The sequence below is a fragment of the Prinia subflava genome, chromosome 8 (assembly GCF_021018805.1).
Source record: "Prinia subflava isolate CZ2003 ecotype Zambia chromosome 8, Cam_Psub_1.2, whole genome shotgun sequence".
NCBI lineage: Eukaryota > Metazoa > Chordata > Aves > Passeriformes > Cisticolidae > Prinia > Prinia subflava.
In genome coordinates, this window is record NC_086254.1 from 13,595,704 (window position 1) to 13,617,620 (window position 21,917).

Consider the following 21,917-nt stretch of genomic DNA (forward strand, 5'->3'; position numbering starts at 1 on the left):
CTGTAGACCTAAAATGCCAAGAGCTGACCCTGCCAGAAGCATTAATAGATGATTAAAATATCTTTGTCAGCTCCCCCACCTCTCTTCTGTAACATCACCACGCTACATTTCCCACTCAGAAAACCCTGGAAAGCTGCAAACCCTGGGCACGAGGGACAGACAATAAACACTTCTGGAAAAGTTAGGGGAGTAGATGTGGTAAAAATGCCCCCCTCTCCTCCCTGAGCATCTCCACCTGAGCCTTCCAAACCCAGCAGTGCTGGCTGAGTGTTTAATTGCTGATAATTGGGGGCTGGAGCAGGCAAGGAGCTGTTCCCCTCATTTACTGGGAGAATTGTTATTTCCCTGATCCCACGGCGCTGTTGCAACTGGAATCTTCTCACGGGGAGGTTTTGGCTAAAACCCAGGCACAGGCAGTGATGGGGAGAGGCAGGTGCTGCCTTTGTATAGCAGAGCTGCAGGGCTGGGGGTGCTGAGAGCAGCTCCAGGGGCCTGGGGAGGACACAGGAATAAATATTGATTTAATTCCCCTTGTTTCTGGCTGGTTGGATTAATCTGGTAGCTGTGACTGTGCGGGTTCTGTATCTATTTTTTCTCCCAGATGCGAGAAAAATGATTTGCAAGCTCTGGGGTTTTGGGAAGGTTGGGAGAGTAATTGTAATTTGCTAAGGGGAGTATGGAGTATTGGGGAAAAAAACACTTCAAAACTTGGTTTTTGGAGAATTTTAATATTTGGGCAGTTTTGGCAGTGGCTGAAGGAATAAACAGGTAAATTCTGTAACTTCACACCCCTCTTGCATTTCTTTTGAACGCAAATGAGCAGGTCCAGCCTCCTTCAGTTTCTCATTTTTCCTTTTTCCTCTTAACTTGCAAAAGTTGAGGGAAAAGCTTAAATGCTGCCTGGAGAAGGGAAATAAAACAAAAGACATCATAATATTGTCTGGAGGCTCAGCAGCAAGGCCAAGAAAGCAGAAATAACACTGCCCAAAATCTGAATGTTTTTAACCTTTTGATTCTGAAGTGACAGCAGAAACCCTCCTAAAATAGTTTATTAAACAGGAAGTTTCACAAGAAACTGAGGAAAAAAGGCTCCCCCACCCCCAAAAACCCTCAAAATGCCGTTGTGTGCTGTCGAGAAGCCCCAGGTCACACCCCTGGGTGTCCCCAGGGCTGGGGCGGTGCCAGGAGGGAGAGCTGGGGCTCTTTGGGGGTGCCAGGGCACCGCCAGCTCTGCAGGGCACTGGAGGGCGATGCTGTGGCTGTCCTGGAACCTTGGGGGGATTTTGGGGCAGGAGCAGGGATGGCAGAGAGGAGAAACTGCTTTGGGGGGGTTCTAAAGTGATGGTGACTCGCTGTACTTGAGCTCTTCATCCTTGATTATTTCTGCTTATAAACCCAAGCTGGCCGTGCCACTTTCCCAGTGAAACCTTAGCCAAACTCCAGGCACAGGCTTAGGTTTGATTAAAAGCGCTTTTTTTGCAGCAGTTAAACGTGATAAGGCAGAGGGGGAGAAAGCATTATTTTAAAAACATGCCCCTACTCTTCCCAACGATGTGTGATGCTCACTGTGACACAATAATTTTCCAACGCCACTTTTCGGTTAAATATAGAAGTGCATTTTCTGTTCCTTCCCTCTCCTCTCCGTGAAACAATTGTGCAACTTTCTTTCCCCTCCATAGAATTCTGCATTAAAATTAGCTCCAGGACTAAAAAGAGTCCTGTGTGTAGGACGGGAGCTGCCTCCCCTTCCCAGCGCTTCCCCTCCGGATCTCCCACCGGGATTTCACCCCTGGTTTTGAAGGATTTGGGGTGCGTGGCTGTGCTGTGCTGTCCCCGCTGGTGTCCCTGTGCTGTCCCCACTGATGTCCCTGTGCTGTCCCCAGCAGTGAGCATGCAGAGTGCCGAGGGTGGATCAGACCCAGCAGCTTCCGTGGCGCTTCACACGTCGGCCTCAGCCCCGGCGCCGGTGGTGCAGGCAGTGCCAGCCTCGCAGCAGGTAAGGCATGCACAGCTGGGGATGCTGTTTCCATGGAGAAGAGCCCTGGTTTCCTTGGCAGATGTATTTTAATCCTGATTTTTGATAGTTAGGAGAGAGTTTTTAGTCAGCTCGTTGAGGTAGCGGGGGCAACCTGTTGGTTGGAGTTGGTGTTGATAAGGGCTGTGGGTTTGAGCCCTCCCCATCCACGTGCAGGATTTAAAATGTGAGGTTTGGGGTTTAATTGAGGTCCCCAGGGGAGTGACTGGGTGGTAGCTTTGGGGTAATTTCCTGTTGTTGTTTGGTGTGTCAGTAAAGGCAGGGGAAGATGGAACAGTCCTGGAAGGTACCGAGAGGTGATGGAGGAGGGTGGAGGAGCCACGTGCTGCACCCACAGAGGATGGGCACAGGTCAGGGAGGGCATTGTCCCCCTCTGCTCTGCCCTCCCGGCCTCCCCCTGCACTGCTGGGGCCAGATTTGGGTCCTCAGCACGAGAAGGGCTTGGACAGGTTTGAGCAGGTCCAGAGGAGGCCACGGAGCTGCTCCCAGGGCTGGAGCCCCTCTACTCTGGGAGAGCTGGGGGTGCTCACCTGGAGAGGAGAAGGCTCCAGGGAGAGCTCAGAGCCCCTGGCAGGGCCTGAAGGGGCTCCAGGAGAGCTGGAGAGGGACTGGGGACAAGGGATGGAGGGACAGGACACAGGGAATGGCTTCCACTGTCAGAGGGCAGGGCTGGATGGGAGATTGGGAAGGAATTGTTGGCTGTGAGGGTGGGCAGGCCCTGGCACAGGGTGCCCAGAGCAGCTGTGGCTGCCCCTGGATCCCTGGCAGTGCCCAAGGCCAGGCTGGACAGGGCTTGGAGCAGCCTGGGACAGTGGAAGGTGTCCCTGCCATGGCAGAGGGTGGCACTGGGTGGGCTTTGAGGCTCCCCTAACCCAAACCATTCCATGATTCCATGGTCTCTCCCTTGAGTAGGCAGATCCCAACATTTTAATTTGCAGAGGGGGATTTGTGATCAATGTCCATGGATCTGCTGCCTTTGAGAGGCCCAACAGGAGACAAGTGATGACTCCAAGTGATGAACAGGAACCACCCAGTGCAAAACGGGAAGGGTTTAGTGAAACTGGTTCCTTTTTGTTCCTTTTTATGTCTTTTGGGGAACTTTGAAAAGAAATTTCTGTCACAGGAAGCTGGAGGGATAAGAGGATGGGTGGGTGGAACTCAGCTTCATCCTTCTCCAGCTCCCAAGTGAGCAGCAGCAGCTGCCATTGGATGCTGATGAAAGGGAGCAATTAAAGATTGGGAATTGGAAGGAATATTGGACTCTCCAGGAGCCCTGGACATCCCCATGGGGTGATGCAGAGCGCTGCTGTCACCTCCCAGCCTGCCCACCCATGGAGAGCTTTCCTTGCTGCTGTGGCAGGGATGGGGACAGCAGTGACCAGCAGTGCCAGGTGGAGCAGTAGGGTGGATCTGGCTGTGAACAAAGTCTGGAAAAACTCTGGATTACAAAATCACCCATCCAGGCTGTGCTGCCATCAGAGCACCGAGTGGAACTCCATGGATTCAGGAAAATCCAGGGGATAGTGGAGGACTGCTGAAGAGGAGGAGCATCCAGAGCCTTCTCTTCTCACCAGCAGGACAAAGAAAGCGCTGGGAATGAGCTGCTGGCAGCAGGAATGGTGTGAGGCTGAAACCCTCGGGGTTGCTGAGCACCAGTGCCCCTTTTGGCGTGAGCAGAGGCTGTTTGAGCAGGACAGCCTCACCTTCCAGGTTGGGGATGATTCCTTGTTTTGGCTGGAAGGTGATAGCAGAGCACCTGGACAGGCAGTGAGGAGCTCAGCTGGGCAGCCGGGCCAGGGATGTGGCATTTGGCAAAAAGCAATGCCAGAAAATGGGGAAAAAAATGGAGAAATGAAAGAGTCTTTGATGTAGGTGGCACTGCCAGGGCCTGACTTCAGAAAGGGCTTGTGATGTCCCCATCCTGCACTGGTGACAGCCCCTTCAGGAGGGAAAACGGGCCAGGGGATGGCTGACATAAGTGTAGGTGTCCTCAGTGCAGATTCTCCAGGGAATGCAGCTGCCTGGAGATCTGAGCAATTGTCATAAACCTGCAATTCTGCTAGAATTCGGTTTCTGGTTGTTACACAGATATGTTGGGAGGGCTAAAAATCTTAAATATCCATGTATAAGGTAGCCAGAAATTATCAAGGTTGCTTCTGGGATTGTTTTCTGGCTCTTTGTTCTGTCGGCCCAATCTTCTGGGTGTTTCTAAAGCCTCCAGCCACAGAGGATGTGTCTGCTTGGAGAAGGTGGAAAAGGCCATGGAGATGCTCAGCTCTGTTCCCACTGAATCCTTTCTTTCCACCCACCACATCCCCACGTTTGTTTTGTGGGTCTGAAGGTGCTGAGCACTCCGAGATGTGTTCACAAGCTCACACTGAAAGTGGAGTGTGAGACAGGGATGATGGAAGTGACAGAGCCACCACCACCAAAGGTCCCCGAGCCCTTGGTGGCACTGCAGGGAGAAGCAGAACCAGCTGAGCTTTGGTGCTGGCAGCAGCTTGCTGGGATTTCTCCTTGCAGGAAGCAGAGTGGGGTTGGGTTTAGCAGCTCTAAGAGAAGGAACTTGGCAGCCAAATGTGGATGTGTGAGGAGTGATTCTTCTTTAGCTGTGGCTGAACTTATCAATTAACTGCTATTTCCTTTCATGGAGATTTAAAGGTGATTCCTGTCAGAAATTTGGGCAGCTTAGCCCAATTTCAGGGGGCTGAGTTCAGGCTGGTGCAGCCCACTGGGAGGGTGGGGACTACAGGGACACCAATGACAGGATGCCACTGCTGCTGCTGGTGCCAGAAGCAAGCTGGCCATGAAATTTTGGAAGAGAACACCTGGCTCACCTGTGCTATGGACTGGAATTCAGTTTCTCTTCCTGTCTCTTCTTCTTGCAGAGGGTTTTGGTGCAAGCCACGGGCTCGGCTCCCAAAGGGGCGCAGATGCAGCAAATCTCTGTGCCCAGGGTCCAGCAGGTTCCACAGCAGGTAATGAACACTGGGGACAGACACCCCTGCAGCAACAGCTCCCCACATCCCTCACCACTCTGTCTAGAAAAACCTTAATTAAAGAGCTGTGGGCAGTCACTTTCTCCAGCTCTCTCCTCCTTTCTTAGACCGATGACAAAAGAAACTCTGAATATATTTGAAGTTTAGAAAGAACCTTTGCTGTAGCAGTTGTCTTTCATGTACTTGAAGATTTGATGGATGCTTTCAACTTAAATTTAAAAGCATTTATTAAATCAAAGTTAAATTAAAAACAATCTGCTTTGGTAAAGATTTTTTTAGAAGTGAAATGTTTGGGGTTTTTTTTAATTAAACAAATTTACTGACTGCACGTGGCTCCATAGAAAGATTTGGTGCCAGGGAGTCATGCAAGTGTTTTTATTTATTTGAACTTTGCCTTTTCCAGGGCTTGTTTCCTGAGAAACCAGGGATATGTGGTGCTGTTCCATGTGGACAGCGAGTCTAACCCTCTCAATTTTTTTTCTATAGTGATTTTGTATTTGGTTTCTCCATTTCAGAGGGGGAAAAAATTGACAGAGGGCAACTCCATCCCTCCTAGAGCAACAAAAAAAGGGGGCTGGGGTGCAGCTGGACACTGCCAGGCTCCCCTGTGCAGGAAAGGCTGCAGCATGAGCTCAGCCCTATTAGTCAGCCCAAGACACGTGTCCAGAGGAAACCCAGTCCATTGTTTCCACTGCTCATGGAGCAACCACTTATTTCTCTATTTTCACTTGACCTTTGAAAATAAAAACCTCCTTTGGGATTCCTAAGCGTGGAGGGGAGGGGAGGCAGGGAGAGTGTTTTATTTGGTTTTTTTATTTCCTTTTTTTTTAAAGAAAGCCTGAGTGTCAAGGTGAGTTGTGCAGTTTAACCAGCAGTTCCTGAGCAATCCCTGACCTCTTGGTGCCTGTTGCAGGTGCAGTCTGTGCAGCACGTTTATCCAGCCCAGGTGCAGTATGTGGAAGGAGGAGAAGCTGTTTATACCAACGGAACCATGTAAGAGCCTCTCTGAGCTGTCCCCTGCCACCCCCAGGCTCCTTCCACCCCACGATGGCAGCAGAAGGAGGAGGAGGAGGAGGAGGAGGAGGAGGAGGAGGAGGAGGAGGAGGAGGAGGAGGAGGAGCTGTTTCAGGTGTTCTGTTGGGTGTGAGGGTGGTTTCAGCCAGACTCCAGCCCTGTTGTCCTCACTGAGGGATTGTTCTCCAGGGAATCCTGCTCCTGAAAGGGTCTGGTGTTCCCCTGTGCTGAGGGGGTGACAGGGGCAGCTTTAGGAGTGGAACTTTTAGAGGACAAAAGGGATGTTGGAAGATTTTATGGAGTCAAGGAATCCCAGAATGGCTTGGGTTGGAAAAGACCTTAAAGCTCATCTCCTTCCAACTCAACACCTCCCACTGTCCCAGCCTGGCCTTAGACACTGCCAGGGTTGGGGCAGCCACAGCTGTGCCAGGCCCTCTCCACCCTTAGAATTTCCTCCTCCTCCTGTCTGCTGTGCCCATTTTGTGCCTCCTTTTGCCCTTCCTCACCCCAGCTCCTTCCAAAGGCTCCAGGCTCTGCTCCCTCCATGAGTTGGTGCTGTGGGGCCGAGTGTCCCCAGCACAGGGTCCCATTCCAACAGAGCAAACAGCAAACCCTGTCTCTGTTGGACACAAAATAAAAATGCTTGACTCCAGTCAGCAGGCAGAAGAGAATCAGAAAGTTTTATTTACAATTCATTCAGCTTTTTTATAACATGCTGTGCTGAAAAGGTAAATTATTGGTCCATAGGATTTACACCTCTCTCCATTGGTTAAAAAACACAACAACACCTGGGAGAGAGGTTGTTATGGGAAAGGAATATTGTTTACTTAGAAATGTTATGGGAAGAGTAGTTATTTACACAAAGTTGTTTGGGAAAGGAAAAACTACAAAAAGTTTCCCTTGGAAAAGCCAGCAACCCTCAGGCTTCAGAAATATGGGGCTCACAAACCCCACCAACACCTGAGGGGTTTTCCTGACTCTTGTGCACCTCTCAGCTGTCAAACAGGGGATTCCCTCTGGCAGCTCCTCTGCTGTAGCAGTGTGTGTTTTTGGGAGTGTAGCTATAGCCTAATTAGATCTCAGCCAGCCCCTCCAGTGGAGAAACTGCTTGAGAAGAATTCAGGCAGAGCAGTCAAGCCACACATCCACACACGTCACCAGCTAGCTCAAGCAAGGAGAGGCAGAAGGCCCTCGGCCACCAGATCAGTTCCAGCAGGGTTTATTCCATGTGCCAAAGGGAAATCCAGAGCCAAAAGGGTGAAACGTGATTTTTCTCAGTTTAGTGTCTCAGGTTTGGGTGGTACAAGGGGTAGGGCAGGGGGGAAGTGACCATAGGGAAGACAGAAACTGGACCCCAGGCCCCACAGCCAAAGGGGGACCAGGGAAAGGGGACACCACGGGGGAGTGATGGACATTGGGAAACCCAGGGACAGACTGAGCAATGTTTGCAAGGAGCCATGGGGAAAAGCCTTTGTGACACGTGGAAGGGGTGTCTTTAATCTTGGCTTTTGCAGGACCAGGCAGCTGGGAGTTCCTTTCAGGGCACAAAGGGCTCCACACTCTGCATGTCCCCTGTGGGCCTGACATTGGTCTGAATTTAGGCTTCAGGCTCTGCCAGTGTCCGTGTGAAAGGCAGGGGAGCAATTTTCTCATGTTAGCCTGAGAAATTTTAAGGAGGAATTCAAGCAAACCTTGGGGAGTGAGAAACCATCCACAGGTGATGGTTTTTCCAACACATTTACTGGCAAAGGAAATGTTTACAAAAGGGTGTAGACACTGAATAACCAATCACATTCTCTGTACCAAACTACTCTATAAAAGCAGAATTTAAAAGAATAAAGTTTGCTCTCATCTTTACCATCATGGAAAGTCATGTTGTGTCAGAGTCTGGGACATCCCTCTGGCCACCCTGGAGGGTTTGGAGACCGGACAGGGGGTCTGGGGTCTGTACAAGGGGGTCAGAGCCTCACACAGAGCCCAGGAGGACACTGCCTCTGATCCCTGTCCATGGGAGTGAATGCCCACATTGTATGAAGAATCACAAGCTGAAAGAATTCAAAATTAGTAGTTAGTTTATCACAGAGTATAAATGTAGAATCCAGGATTTTTAGTGTATGGGCTTGAAGAGGCGAGATGGAGGAATTGGGGAGTGGTCCTGTCCTCCTTGTTCTTGTTCTCATCGCCCATTTTCTGCTGAGTTGGATCTCAAGGATTGGTTTAGAGTAGAAATGAGATGTTAACATAGGTAGTAAGTGTTGGTAAGATTTTGTAAATAAAAGTTGTGGACGGTGGTTGGATCAGGGAATGGTACAAAGGGTCCGGGACCCTCTGACCCGCCCAGTCCTTCCGTGTCCTGCTCTGCTGGGGACGCCTTGCAGAGCTGGGAAAGAACTGAGAGATAATGAAAGAATAAACAACCTTGGAAACACAGACTGGCAGACTCTGTTTGTCTTCTCTGGCTCTGGCATGGGACCTTTTGGGCAAGAAAAGCTCGAAAACCCTCCACACCTCAGGGAACAGCAACCCTGAGGAGAACCTCAGGGAAAAACAACCTTGAGAGAGAAAACCTTATTACCCCAGGGAACAGCAACCCTGAGAGAAAACCTTATTACCTCGGGGAACAGCAACCCTGAGGAGAATCTCAGGGAACAACTGTCACCATGAGATTTTCCTAGTTTGCTGAGCGTTCATACTAAAGTAGAAGTGTGCAGCTTCTCACGCTCGTTAATGTAAACAGGAGATCGTGGTTTGTAAATATTGCCATTGTTTTGAATTCCTCCTCCAAGGGAAGGGGAGGTTGAATGACATCCTCCTTGACCAGTGTGGGTGAGATGTGGGTATCACCACGAGGCCTGACCAGAAATGAGGCTGGGGAGACAGATCTGGGTGGACAGAGCATGCAGGGCAGAAGACAATGTTTATTTACAAAAACCCACTTTTATACATTTCCTATGAGGCCCGTGGATTGGAGGATGGAATTCCCACCTCCCCACCACATTGGTCAAGGAGGCTGTCATTCAACCTCCCCTTCTCCTTGAGAAGGAATTCATAACAAGGGCAGTGTTTACAAAACATGGTCCTGTGTTTACCTTCACGAGCGTGAGAAACTGCACATTTCTCCTTTAATATGAACGCTCGGCAAACCAGGAAAAAACCTCATGGCAACAGGTGGAAATGTCCACTCTCCAATCCAGGGTCATCTTGCTAGAAGTACAATATAATACTAGTATAATATAATACTATAATACTAATAATATAATAGGAAGTAATAAACAAAGCAGGATTTCTCCCCTGCTGCTCTGATCTCCCCAAACTCCAGACTCCATGGAGGTGAGGAGTGTCTTTCTGGCGAGGCTCACAGGGACAAACAACAACCCTGAGAATGTTGTTATTATTTGGGTGCCATCCCAAAGTCACTAACTGAAGGAATATCTCCGTGACGGTAGAGTCGGCGACAAAGTATCTCTATAAGCAAAGTTGCAGGGGTAGCAGGTGGTTTATTGTGAGGGCCTTGCTTGTAGCTGCTGGGCACAGCTAAAGCAGGCCAGAAGAGCAGGAACAGCAAACAGAGAGCCGAGCCCGAATACCGTACATTAAATATCTTTCCAAGTTGAATAGTATGAGTTGGACCAACCAATCTAATACAAGATAACACATACAGCCAATAGAAATGTCCCACCACCCAAGGCAAGCAGAAGGGGATTGTTTAATCAAACGATCTGGCCCTCAAACGATCTGGCCCTCATCTTAGCAGGAGTATATTGTTTAATCAAGGGAGCTGGCCCTCAGCTTAGCAGGTCGTTGTTCACAAGCTGATGGCCCTGCACCCCACACCCTAAATCTCAAAGCTTGCTTTCATTTCTATCTCGCTTGTTGAACTCAGACTCCCAGAATCTAAACCACCATATTTGCAAGGTCTTTCTACTTCATCCTTCCCAACAACTAACCACAGTCCCCGTTGTTCTGTCCCCTGCACAGACGAGCCGCCTACTCCTACAGCAGCGAGGCGCAGATTTACGCCCCCGCCAGCGCCGCGCCCTATTTCGAAGCGCAGGGAGGAGGTGGAGCTCAGGTGACTACAGCGGCATCCTCTCCTACAGCCATTCCCTCTCACAACATGGTGGGCATCACCATGGACATTGGGGGAAGTCAGATCCTCTCCGGCTCGGGAGCCTATCTCATTCATGGGGGGCTGGAGAACTCTAGACATTCTCTGTCACACACCTCACGCTCCTCTCCAGCAACGGTATGTAAGCCCTGCAGGCAGCGCAGCTCGGGGGCCAGGAATGATCCCAAAGGGAGCTGAAAAGCCTTCAGAAAATAAAACTGACCTGTCGTTGTCACTGTTTATATCTGTACTATGCCATGTGTGCAAGGGAGAGAATAGACACTGGTGTGCTGCACTTCTGTTTTTCAGTCAGGCCGTCCCTCTCGCTCAGCAGATCACTGAAATTATGCTGCATTTGAGAAGAGAAAGCATTAATCATTCAAATATTAATAAAGCATTAGATTTGGGTTGGGTTTTTTTCCCACCCCCAAGCAAAACATTTTGTCTTTTAAAGATCTTTATTTACGTTTTCTAATAAGTCGAACATCTCACATGTGCTTACCCAAAATATTGAAATGTATCTTCAATTATGAAGACACCTGACAAATCCTATAATTAAATAATTAACACATAAGTTATGTCAACTTGATCGTGCCAAGTGCACAGTGATCAAAAAGTCTTTGTGTGTATATCCCCTACACCAGTGTGTATTCTGTCCTTGCCATATGTTTAGAAAATGTCTTTTAGGGGTAATACTGATCAAACAGAAATGCTTTAAAGTTCTAATTTCTCTAAATCGTGTCCCTCCAGCTGCCAGCTGAGGTGGCAGGTGCTGGGAGCTGTGTGGGACTCAGGGCTTACAGCTCCTCACCCAAAACAGCCTTTTTTTGCAGTAAAAAGCACCAGGGCTTTGATTTGGGAATCTCCCAGCCCTCAGCAGCTGCCAGGAGTGCTTGGAGTTCATTTCCTGGGACGCTGCTCACCTCCCTCCGCAGACTTCTGTGTGTTTATGCATTCATATATAAATATAAATACTGATGTAGGTGTAATTCAGGGTATGTAGCCAGAATTTAAAATGTGAGCAGCATCACTAGGGAGAAAAACAGGAGCTGTTGCTACTGAGAACTCTTGCAAATCTGGCCTGTTAACTGTACTTTATTTTCCCAGTGAGTTTTAGAAAATAGACTTTATGGTTTTTGAATCCTAATGCCTTGAAAGGTCGCTTTGATCCTGTAGTAAATGTGCTCTGCATAGGGGAAAAGTCTTTAGTTTGGGTGGAAGAGAAAATGACAGATGCTGAGGTTCTTTTCTTGGGTGAGAATCGTGTGTGTGTGTATTTTAACTGTTCATAGTTAAAAATTAGCACTGGACCAGTTGGTTTTTGCTCAAAGTTATTATTTGGAAGCATCACCTCTGTGGGACTGCATCTTACAAAAGTGCACAGTTTACTCTTGGATTTTGGGGGGGATTTTTTTGTTGTTGTTATTTGGGGTTTTTGTAACTTCCATGGTGATGAGCACAATATCAAAGCCCAAGTGGAAAATATGTCAGCAGAAATATCCTATGAATGGATTTAGTTGGTGGTTATTACATGAGATAAGACTCTTCAGAAAAAAAAAATTAGAAAAATTTCAAAGCAACTTTATGGAAATACATCTGAGATAAATTCACTCTGTTGCATGTAGGAATGAGCTTTCTGAAGGTATTTTAACACAAACTATCTGGGGAAGGGCTGGAAAAGGTGGAAAAGAGCCTGGCAGGCAGTCCAGGGCTGGGTCTGTGTGTGGCTGTCAGTCCTTCCAGCACAGGCTGGGGTCAGAGGGGGATGGAGCAGAGCCTTGACTGCTTGGAATTCCACTTAGGCATGGAATAATTTGGTTTGGGATCTTAAATCCCATCCAGTGCCACCCCTGCCATGGCAGGGACACCTTCCACTGTCCCAGGCTGCTCCAAGCCCTGCCCAGCCTGGCCTTGGGCACTGCCAGGGATCCAGGGGCAGCCACAGCTGCTCTGGGCACCCACAAGAAAGGAAGGGTGGTTTAAGGAGAGCAGGGATTGAATCAAATCCATGGGCAGGAAAACTATTTTCTGTTTTAGTGTCCAGCCTAAACAGAGACTGGGAAAGGCCAGAGGGGCTCTGGGAGTCCTGGCAAAACGTGGTGGGGCAGGACTGGGAGCTTTGTGGGAGGAAAGGAAAGCAGAGCTCGAGCAGATGGAGCCAGGGGAGCCAAAGTGTTTGCAGTGGCCTTGGGGATGGACATGAGAGTGGTCAGCAGTGGGGGAGGAGAGGGACTGGAGGTGTTGAGGGCTTGGGGAAGAGATCTTGAGAATGGAAACAAGGGAGTACTTCAGGATTAGCAGGTCCAAGAGCTGACTCAGGAGGTTGGGAGATGTTTGTAAAGGAAAATCTTCAGACACTCTGAGAAATCCCTGAAGAAACCTTCCCTGTCTGCTGGAATATCAATATTCTGCTCCATCAGATGGGCTGGAACAGCACAGGGAACATCCCATTCAGTATCTGTGCCAACACAGCACTTTAATCTTCACCTAAATTAGTCTGGACCAAGAGGGGAAATCCTTGAGACCTCCCATAAGTGGGTCCAGAGCTCTTCACCTTCCTGCAGGGCTGCTTAAGAGCTTTTAGTCTTTCCCCTGTAATGTTTTTATGGCAGATGCAGGGTGTCCTTTTGGATGGGACACCTGCCAGCAGCAAAAGGCCAGGCAGCATTTCTGTGCTTGCCTAAGAGCTGTTGCTCAAACAGCCCCTGAGCAGAGGAAGGAAATTGGGTCTCCCTTTAAGCCTGACTCATTTCCTGAAGGCTGTGTCAGCACTCAGGCTTTGGTTCCTCGTGGTCCATCAGGGTGTGAGGCAGTGTCCTCAGAAACCCCACTGAGCTGAGACTGAACTGGGTGAGAACACCTCAAGACAGCTAATTTGTTAAAGAATAAACAAGCGAGCAAAAAAACTGCGCTGAAAATTGGAAATGTGCAGGCAGGGAAGGGAACAGTGAAGCTCAGTTAGTATGGAAAGAGCTGACCCCCATTATTTTCTTACTCATTGTCATTTTAGGTTATAAAGGCAGCTCTTATTTAATTTGCAGGCACTTAAATCACTCAGGACAGGGCTGAACACGAGGGGTGTGTAAAACCCTTTGGTGCAGTGACAAAGAGCCAACAATTCAACTGGGCCCTTGAAAAGAGCAAATTCCCCCAAAAAAGAACCCAGTTTGATAAATATTCCTCTCTTATATTTCTCTAATTTTCCAATGGGAGGCATCTTTGGATTTCAGGTGCCTCCAGTCCCAGTTTTAGTGGCACAGCAGAGAAATTTTAAGCCTCCCTGCTCAGTGCTCTGGAGATGCTGTTGGTGCTTCCCTGCCGTGGTCTCTTGTCCCTCTGTGGACTCAATTCACCCATTCATGGTGACAAACGGGCTGAAGTGGTGCCACATTCGGGAGGTGGGGTGTGACCCTCACACCTGGAGGTGGCACAGAGCCTGGATGTCCCTTCAGGGCTGGGTCTGCTCTCTGCCCTGCTCTGCCACCTCCTGTGCCAAGCCCGGCTTTGGGAAGAGCCCACCCTGCTGTGCCAAGCCCGGCTTTGGGAAAAGCCCACCCTGCCGTGCCAAGCCCGGCTTTGGGAAAAGCCCACCCTGCCGTGCCAAGCCCGGCTTTGGGAAAAGCCCACCCTGCCGTGCCAAGCCCGGCTTTGGGAAAAGCCCACCCTGCCATGCCAAGCCTGGCTTTGTGAAAGGCCCACCCTGCCGTGCCAAGCCCGGCTTTGGGAAGAGCCCACCCTGCTGTGCCAAGCCCGGCTTTGGGAAGGTCTGGCTTTACCTCTGCACCTCGGGGTGAGTCAGGCTGTGAGTGTGAGCAGGAGGACACCCACAGAGGATGTGCAGATGCTTTCTGGGTGTGCCCAGAGGTGTGAAATGAGGACAGCAGGTTCTGTGTGCTGCTGCCTTGTCCTGCCTGCGCTGCCAGGACACAGATAACAGGGTTTAACAACATCTGCTGGAGGTTCTGCTCCTGCCAGGCTCTGATCTGGGGTTTGGGGAGGTTTGGGGATTTTTTTTTTCTCTTGTAGAGGAGCACTGGAGCTTTGAGAGCAGCAGCCATCTGCTGAAGGAGCTTCCCAGATTGTGCCCCAGTAGCAGAATGAAGACAAGAATGGTTCAGGAGAAGGTTGAGGCACAAGGCAGCAGCCACAGCTGGGCTGAAGTGGAACAGGAGCCACACAGGGAGCGAGGGGGTTCCTCAGGAGCCAGGAGACCTCACCTTGGCTCCTGTGAGCTCAGTAGAAACCAGCACAGGTAGCATCAAATGTTCCATCCTGGCTCCTGGGGGAGAACTGACTCAACTGAAACCTGGCTCCTCCCTTCCTCCCCTGGCACTTCTCAGCAGCAGAGAGCCCTCACCCATCCAAGTTCATGCACTGTCCTTGCACCCCAGTTTTATTTAATTTTTTTAGGTTTTTTGACCAAATTTGAAGAGGTGACAGTAACCAAGTCATCACTGCCAGCTCTCCCTGGAAGCCCTGGGTACAGCTCTGCAGCCAATCCCGCTGCAGTGGATCTGTCTGGTGATGCATTTCTCTCAGCAGGAAGGGAAAAAGAAGAGGAAAATTGCTTTTTTTATAACTAGGCAGCGCTTTTAGTGGCAGATAAACCCCCCCTGGCCTGGCTTTGTCACCCCCGCGGGGATTCCTGCTGTGTGTCCATTTGCATGTCCCAGTAACGCCTCTGCAGCTCCATCCACACCGACTGTGCTCATCTGTTTGCCTCTTCTCCACGAGCTTGTTGATATAAAGCATTAATCATTCAAATATTAATAAAGAAACAATAATCCTGGCTGGTGCTAACTATCTGATTTCCTTTCTTTTTCCCTTTTTTTTTTTTTTTTCTCTCTCTCTCTTTCCTGTGCACATTTTTCTTTAGCTTGAAATGGCGATTGAAAACCTACAAAAAAATGAAGGGATTACATCACACAAAAGCAGTTTGCTCAACAGCCATGTAAGTTACAATCAGAATTTACAACCTTTTCCCCCTGCTTTGGTAGGAGAATTCTTTCTTTGGTGGATTCAACAGCAGGAGTGTCTCAAAAGCAGCCTGGGATTGAGCTGTGCTGCCCAAACCAGCCCATTCCCAAGGAAAAGGAGTCTGCAAAAAATGCCATGGGATAATGTTTGCTGCTGAGATGCTCTGGAGTCTGTGAACTGCCTCTGCCCTGTGTTTATTTATTTCATCTGCCTTGCAATGGAAATTGCTGGCAATCAGATAAACACATTTGAGGAAGTGCTTTTCCTTTCACTGGAACCGAAAAATGGCTGGAAAATTCTTTGGAAATCTGCAGCCGTGACTCGGTGTGAACTGTGACAGATTCCCCACAGCCAGCACACACCAAAATCCTGGGAATGCCTTTTTATACCTCTCTCTGTGCCTCAGGAAGGCCATTCCTGTCACACTGCTGTGCTAAATCCGTGTGCTGGGCCTGTCTCTCTGCACTCTGCCAGCGATTTCCCTGCTTTGTGTGATATTCCCACTGTTCTGCTGGGCCTTTGCATCTGGGTTTGTGGCTCCATGCAGGAGCTCTGAGGGGTGAGCACATGCTTGGGTGAGATTTGGGTTGATCCAGGTCACGCTGGAGTCCCTGGACTTGCTTTGCTTTCCCTGGGTTTGGATTAAGCTCAAGCACGTCCTGCACTCATAAATCCCAAAGTGGTGCTTCTCTGTTCTAACAGATTTCCTCTGTGTTTGGGGGCTGGTTTGTTGTCATTCTTAGGGCCTAAAAAAACCAAAACCAAAACAAAACTAACAAAAAAACCCCAAACTGAAAAAAAAAAAACCAAAAAAAAAAAAACCCCCACCAACTTTTGGCTTCTTCACCATAGGTAAATAGCCTGAGACAACTAAAAGAACTTCAAACCAGTCTGATTCTCTTCAGATGATTTCAAACTCCAGGCCAGGGCTCCTGGGGGAGCTCAATCCCTTTTTTTTTTCAGCTGGTGGGGAGTGAAGGTTTCTGGTTGTAGCTGGGGAAACACAAACCTGCAGGATCAGGCAGTCCCTGTTCCGAGCATCTCCCCAGGCTGGGCCAGGCTCACACTCCTCAAGTGCTGCACAAGGATTGGGTTGCTCTGCAGGATTTTTCTTGTTCATCGAGGACAAGGTTTAGAAAAAAAATGAGGAAAAGGGCAGAGGAAAGCAAGCAAAAGGTAGAAAAGAGATTTCACTGACCACAGGCTGTGCAGGATGGAGCGGGGGCCTCATCCAGCCCTTCCCCAGCCTTGTCTTGCAGGGTGGAAGGGCAGAACTTGATGTCTCCTGGCTCTAGGTCGTTGTTCATAGTCTGGCCTAAGGTTTAAGTGCTCTTCCAGACTCTGGAGCAGACCAGCTCCTTGCAGAGCATGTGTGGGCACAGAGGAACTCCTGAGGTGTGTGCCACGTCCACCCTGGCTGCTCCTGCACAAGGGGCAGGTCCGTGCCCCTGGCAGGGCACACATTCCCCTGGCTGAGGAGCCCTGCAGGCTCCTTGCTGTCCCCAGGGCACAGGGAGGTGTCTGGGGACACGTGGCAATGAGAAGAGGGGTGAGCAGTGCCTGAAGGGGACACAGCACTTTGGGGACCCAGATCAGGCAGCTGCAGAGCTGGAGGAACTCCAGGGCCATGGCCCAGGGAGGCTTTTAGGGCTCTTTTCGGACTCATCTGAGTGAGGCACTGGGCTGGACTGGGGGACCTGAGCCCTGCAATTCACCCTGATGGTTCCTGATTTGAGCAGCAAGCTGGAGCAGGATGGTTTGGGTTGGAAAGGACCTTAAAGCTCATTTAATTCCAACCTCCTTCCATGGGCAGGGACCCTTTCCAACAAACCAGAGCTCTGCCCAAGCCAGCCCTGGATGCTCCAGGGATGGAGCAGCCACCACCTGGGGACTGCAGGTGGCCAGAGCTGGCTCCCAGGGCAGCTGTGGGACAATCCCAGTGCCCACCAGTGCCGACCCTTCCCCAGCTCCTGCTGTGGTACAAAAGGATCTTCCAGTCCCCACAGAACAAAACCACGACACCAGAGAGAGAATTATCCATCCCAAATTCCCCGTGGCTGGCACACAGGACTGGCAGCCTTGTGCTGGAGGAGCAGACAGGGAAAGCAGCAGGTGACTGCAAATTGTCAAAGCTGAAAGCAAATTCCAGCTTGAGAAAAGCAAGAGGAAAAGAGGGAGGTGATGCTAATTGCACTTAGTTGTGACTTAATTGCTCTGAGCCTTCAGAGTTCTTCACTGTCTTTGCAGAGTTCTTCATTGTCTTCTGTCCCTCGTTTTAAATTTGGCATTTTGGAAATGGGATAATGAGGATTATTTTGTTACCATCAGCAGATGCTTCGTGCCAGGAATCTTTGGGGTTAAAAAAAAATAAGAGGACAATTAAAGGTGTCTCAGTCCAGAGGGGAATTTTTCACATAATTTAATTAAAACCAATATGAAATGGAGTTTGATAAGTGAATTTGGCTTCAAAACTTCCCTGGGAGTTTGTTTAAGTGCACTTGGGGAAGGTGGAGCTCCTGTGACAGGGGGGTTCTGATGGAATCGTGTCACAGTGTGACTGCAGCTGGCAGGGTCAGGGGATCATTTCTTTGCCAGGCTTGCAGATGATACAAAGAAATCAGAGGAAAATGACTGCAATTTTTGTACTCAAGAGCCTGAAGTTGGAGGAGTTGGATGCCTGTGGCTCAGGGATATCCACAGCACGATAGGAGTAGGGAGAAAATGTGATTTTTCCTCATTGTCTGCAAAATGAAACAACAAAAAACACAAAATAACCCCCACTGGAATTCTTTCCTGTGAGTGAACGGCTCTGTCCTAACTCTGAGCTCCACTGAGTGGAAATTTCGGAACCTGCTGCTCATGGTCCCAGCTAAAAACACCTTAAATATGAGCCACAAATGGTTTCTTTTTCATATTTCATAGAAGTGGCCACAAGAAAACATCTCAAAACCTGGACCTTCAAAAAAAAAAGCTTTTTATTTTCTCAGGCAGCCCCAAGAGTGGCTTTTTCCATCCTTGGATCAAAGCAGGATGAGGTTTTTGCCAGAGTGATTTTTTTTTTTCAAAGGAAACCAAACAGTCAGATAGAAATAAAGTTAAGGTAGAAATGAAAATTAAATGTTCCCCTGTAGTGCCTATAACAACCACAGCAGCATATGGCTGTAGAGTGATTTTATTGGAACCTGACTGTGGCATAAACAGAAATAAACTGGGGAATATCTGATTGTCACAACTGAACAAAATTCAGAAAGCAAACAGAATATGAGATTCAAATGGAAAGAGTTTTTATTTTTCTCATTTTAAATGCCCAATGTGTTATTAGCTCTGCAGGAAGAGCAAAAATCATGTTTGAAAAATGATTTATATTCTGATGGTTCTGTTTCAAGCTCTTTTGTGTGCTTCATTATAAATTTCTAATTCAATAGTGGGAGTTCATATTGTGAAACTCTGCAATGTTTAAGGGAATATAGAAAGGCATTTGCAGGAGAAGGAAGCTGGGAGATGAAGAGAATCTTCTAGAAATATCAGGGATTAGAATAAAAATACCCAGGATCAAATTTAAATGAGAGGGTTTATCTGTATCTGAATTTTCCATAGTAATACAAAACTTTTATATTTTTTTTTAAGGCTTAAAGCTTAAGATTTAGGAGATAAATAGCTGATGCACATTCAGTACCTTCCATAGGATAAATAAAATACCTGGTTTAAAAGTTTGAAAGGATCTTAAGCAATAATCTTTTAAATACAGAGGATGGCCCAAAATTAATGTAGATGTGAACAACTTAAAAACTGAATTCCTGCTGGTGTTTTATGGCAAAACCACTGGAATCCACTTTTGTTAGAGGGAGCTGAATGGCCTGGGGAGGCTCAGGAAGGACTTTTGGGGCTTCCAGGGGTGTCTGTGCTGCAGATGGGAGCAGGGAGGGTCAGCAGGGATCATGAACAACCCATCCCTTGGAGCTGTGGGGTTTGGAGAACGATCTTTGTCTGTGGGGATCACCTCAGAGAGGGTCCTGCGTGCTGTGGGACTGCGGGAAGGAGGAGAGGAGGCTCCTGAAAAGCAGCACAGAGGGAAAAGTGGCCCGGAGGTTTTTCTTTCCTGCATCTGTGGCAGCCCCTGCTGTGCTCCAAAGGCCACCAGAGCTGATGGGGGCAGTGATGGGAATTTGTGGTTGGATTGGGATCAGCTCCAGCTGACAAAGCATGGAAGGGTTGGGGTTGGAAGGACCTTAAATCCCATCCAGTCCCACCCCTGCCATGGCAGGGACACCTTCCACTGTCCCAGGCTGCTCCAAGCCCTGTCCAGCCTGGCCTTGGGCACTTCCAGGGATCCAGGGGCAGCCACAGCTGCTCTGGGCACCCTGTGCCAGGGCCTGCCCACCCTCACACCCAACAATTCCTTCCCAATCTCCCATCCAGCCCTGCCCTCTGGCAGTGGGAGCCATTCCCTGTGTCCTGTCCCTCCATCCCTTGTCCCCAGTCCCTCTCCAGCTCTCCTGGAGCCCCTTCAGGCCCTGCAAGGGGCTCTGAGCTCTCCCTGGAGCCTTCTCTTCTCCAGGCTGAATGGAATAGTTTTAATTGTAGAGCTTAAAGTGCACGGGTTTGGATCCAGCTGACTTTGTGCAGCAGCAGTTTAAATTTGGATGTGTGAGGGAGAGCACAGAACATCCTGAGGGTGCTGCAAAGCCTCTGTGTGAGAGCAGAGTGGGATCTGAAACACAGGAACTGCAAACAGCTCTGTGGAGGGAGGTGCCAGAGGTGTCACACCCAGCTCAGGTTGTCTTTCAAGGAATTATTGATGTAAAATTCCAGCCTTGTGATGAGTTGGGACCTTGGAGTGTCACCAAGAGAAAATGGGAGAAAAGAGGGGGACACAGGGGTGGGAGTAGAGAGGGTTTGAGTGCAGATCCACTTTGTCCAATCCCACTGATTTCTAGACCAAATCCATGCTCAGTTCTCACATGTGCTTGGGCTCTCAGCTGTGTGGAGATGCTGGGGCTGATATTTGGCATCCACAACCCAGGTCTGGTTTGGCCTGATCCGGTGGGAGTGCAGCTGGTTCTGGTGCAGGGATGGAGACCTGGGGGGAGAGGGAAGCCTGGAAAATGTCAATCCCAGGCATCCCTCATGACAGTGAAAGGGCTCTTACCCACCCTGGTGATATTAGTGCATGTGTACATCCAGCTCCTTCCAAAATTCAATTATCACAACACTCATTTTATTGATGCTGAAATCATTTAGTCAATTAAAGGGGATTGGGGGCTTTGCATTTGAATTCCTGTGCTGACACTGTGTGCTGGACCTGCCCTTTCAGACTTCCTCAGTATAAATAATTTATATTAATTGCAAATTTTAATCAACAGCCATGTCAGAAGTTCAGACAGTAAATTTTGCAAAGTAGATGGATTCCCTCAGATTTTGAAGGTTGCTTTGGCAACCATTAATTTTATTGTTAAGGGAGCTGTTGCAGACATGCCAATCTTCTAATTAATAAAGACTTTGCATCAATTTGCTTCCCCTAAAATTTATTTCTCTTAGGCAATATCTCAAGATCTCTTTTCCTTGGAAAATGTGAGTTTTTACAGCTTGATTTTGGCTCTGCAGGAACTCATCCGAACCCGAGGTGGACACTGAGGTGGCAGCAGGACTGTGTTTTAATGAAAAACCCGACTGGTTTTGTTTGGCCTGGGGGTGCTTTTGCACCTATAAACTATATTTTCCATCCTATAAACTACCATAAAGTTATATCAGTTATAATTGATGTGAATTAACCCATATAAATTCATTATTCAGTTCTCTCGAACTTCTCCACCCGGACGTTCACGCGCCCGCCCCGCCTGCCGTGCCAGCTCTCTTTAGACTTGCATGTTTTTATTTCTCCCCTGCCTGAAGCTGCAGTGGCTGCTGGATAACTACGAGACAGCAGAAGGGGTGAGCCTGCCCAGGAGCTCCCTGTACAACCATTACCTGCGGCACTGCCAGGAGCACAAACTGGACCCCGTCAACGCCGCGTCCTTCGGCAAACTCATCCGCTCCGTCTTCATGGGGCTGAGGACCCGGCGCCTGGGCACCAGGTTGGTGGGACCTGCAGTGGGATCAACCAAAATCAACCCTCCTGCAGCATCTCTGGTGCACTCAGAACATCCTGAGGGTCTTTAGGAGGGTCAGGTCTTTCTTTTGGGAGGTCTGCGGGAACATCTGAGCCCTGACGTGGTGGGGAAATGTTTGGTGTGAGCTGAAACTGCTTCTCATGCCAGGAGGATCCCACTACCCCAGGAAGGGCTGGAGCTGTGTCAGGGCTTGGGCTGGAGCTCAGGGAAAGGTTCTGCCCCTCACGGGTGCAGGGGCACTGCCCAGGCTCCCCAGGGAATGGGCCCTGTTTTCAGAAATTGTATTTTCCCCATTGAATCACAGTCCTGGGAAATCCCTACAGTACACACATTAAAAATATGGGAAACGATTAATTCAAGCCCAGAACCTGTGCTTGTTTTCACCAATGTGTTTGTTACAGCCTGGACATGGAGAGCACTGCAGTGTGACTTTAATTCCTCCTTCCAGATGTGAAAGCAAATACCCAAATACTGCTCAGCAAATGCCCAGATGTTGTTTCTTAGCTAACATTTGCCATCATTGTAGCAAGACTTTTCTGAAGTCAAAATTTAGGTGGTTCATAGGAAAGAAATAAGTTCCACTGTTGACAGGGTTGGGCTACACTAAAAATCTGGAATCTCTTGGCCTTTTCTTACCAATAAACAGCTGAGAGTGCTGCAGGTGAGTCTGTGAA

At 48.9% G+C, this 21,917-nt stretch overlaps 1 protein-coding gene across 9 annotated transcripts in view; it reads left to right on the top strand.

Annotated features, from left to right (window-relative positions):
* The window catches only part of RFX2 (regulatory factor X2), a 71,574-nt gene that overhangs the window by 36,158 nt on the left and 13,499 nt on the right, over positions 1–21,917 (top strand). The window contains exons 2-7 of one of the 9 annotated variants that reach the window (XM_063403263.1): positions 1,884–1,996; positions 4,924–5,013; positions 5,948–6,027; positions 10,027–10,294; positions 15,033–15,107; positions 21,026–21,207. In XM_063403263.1, the coding sequence (XP_063259333.1) occupies positions 1,892–1,996; positions 4,924–5,013; positions 5,948–6,027; positions 10,027–10,294; positions 15,033–15,107; positions 21,026–21,207 (800 nt within the window). In that variant the 5' untranslated portion in view covers positions 1,884–1,891. The remainder of the gene's footprint in view (positions 1–1,883; positions 1,997–4,923; positions 5,014–5,947; positions 6,028–10,026; positions 10,295–15,032; positions 15,108–21,025; positions 21,208–21,917) is intronic. The other 8 variants (XM_063403265.1, XM_063403269.1, XM_063403270.1 and 5 more) reach the window with 8 other exon arrangements.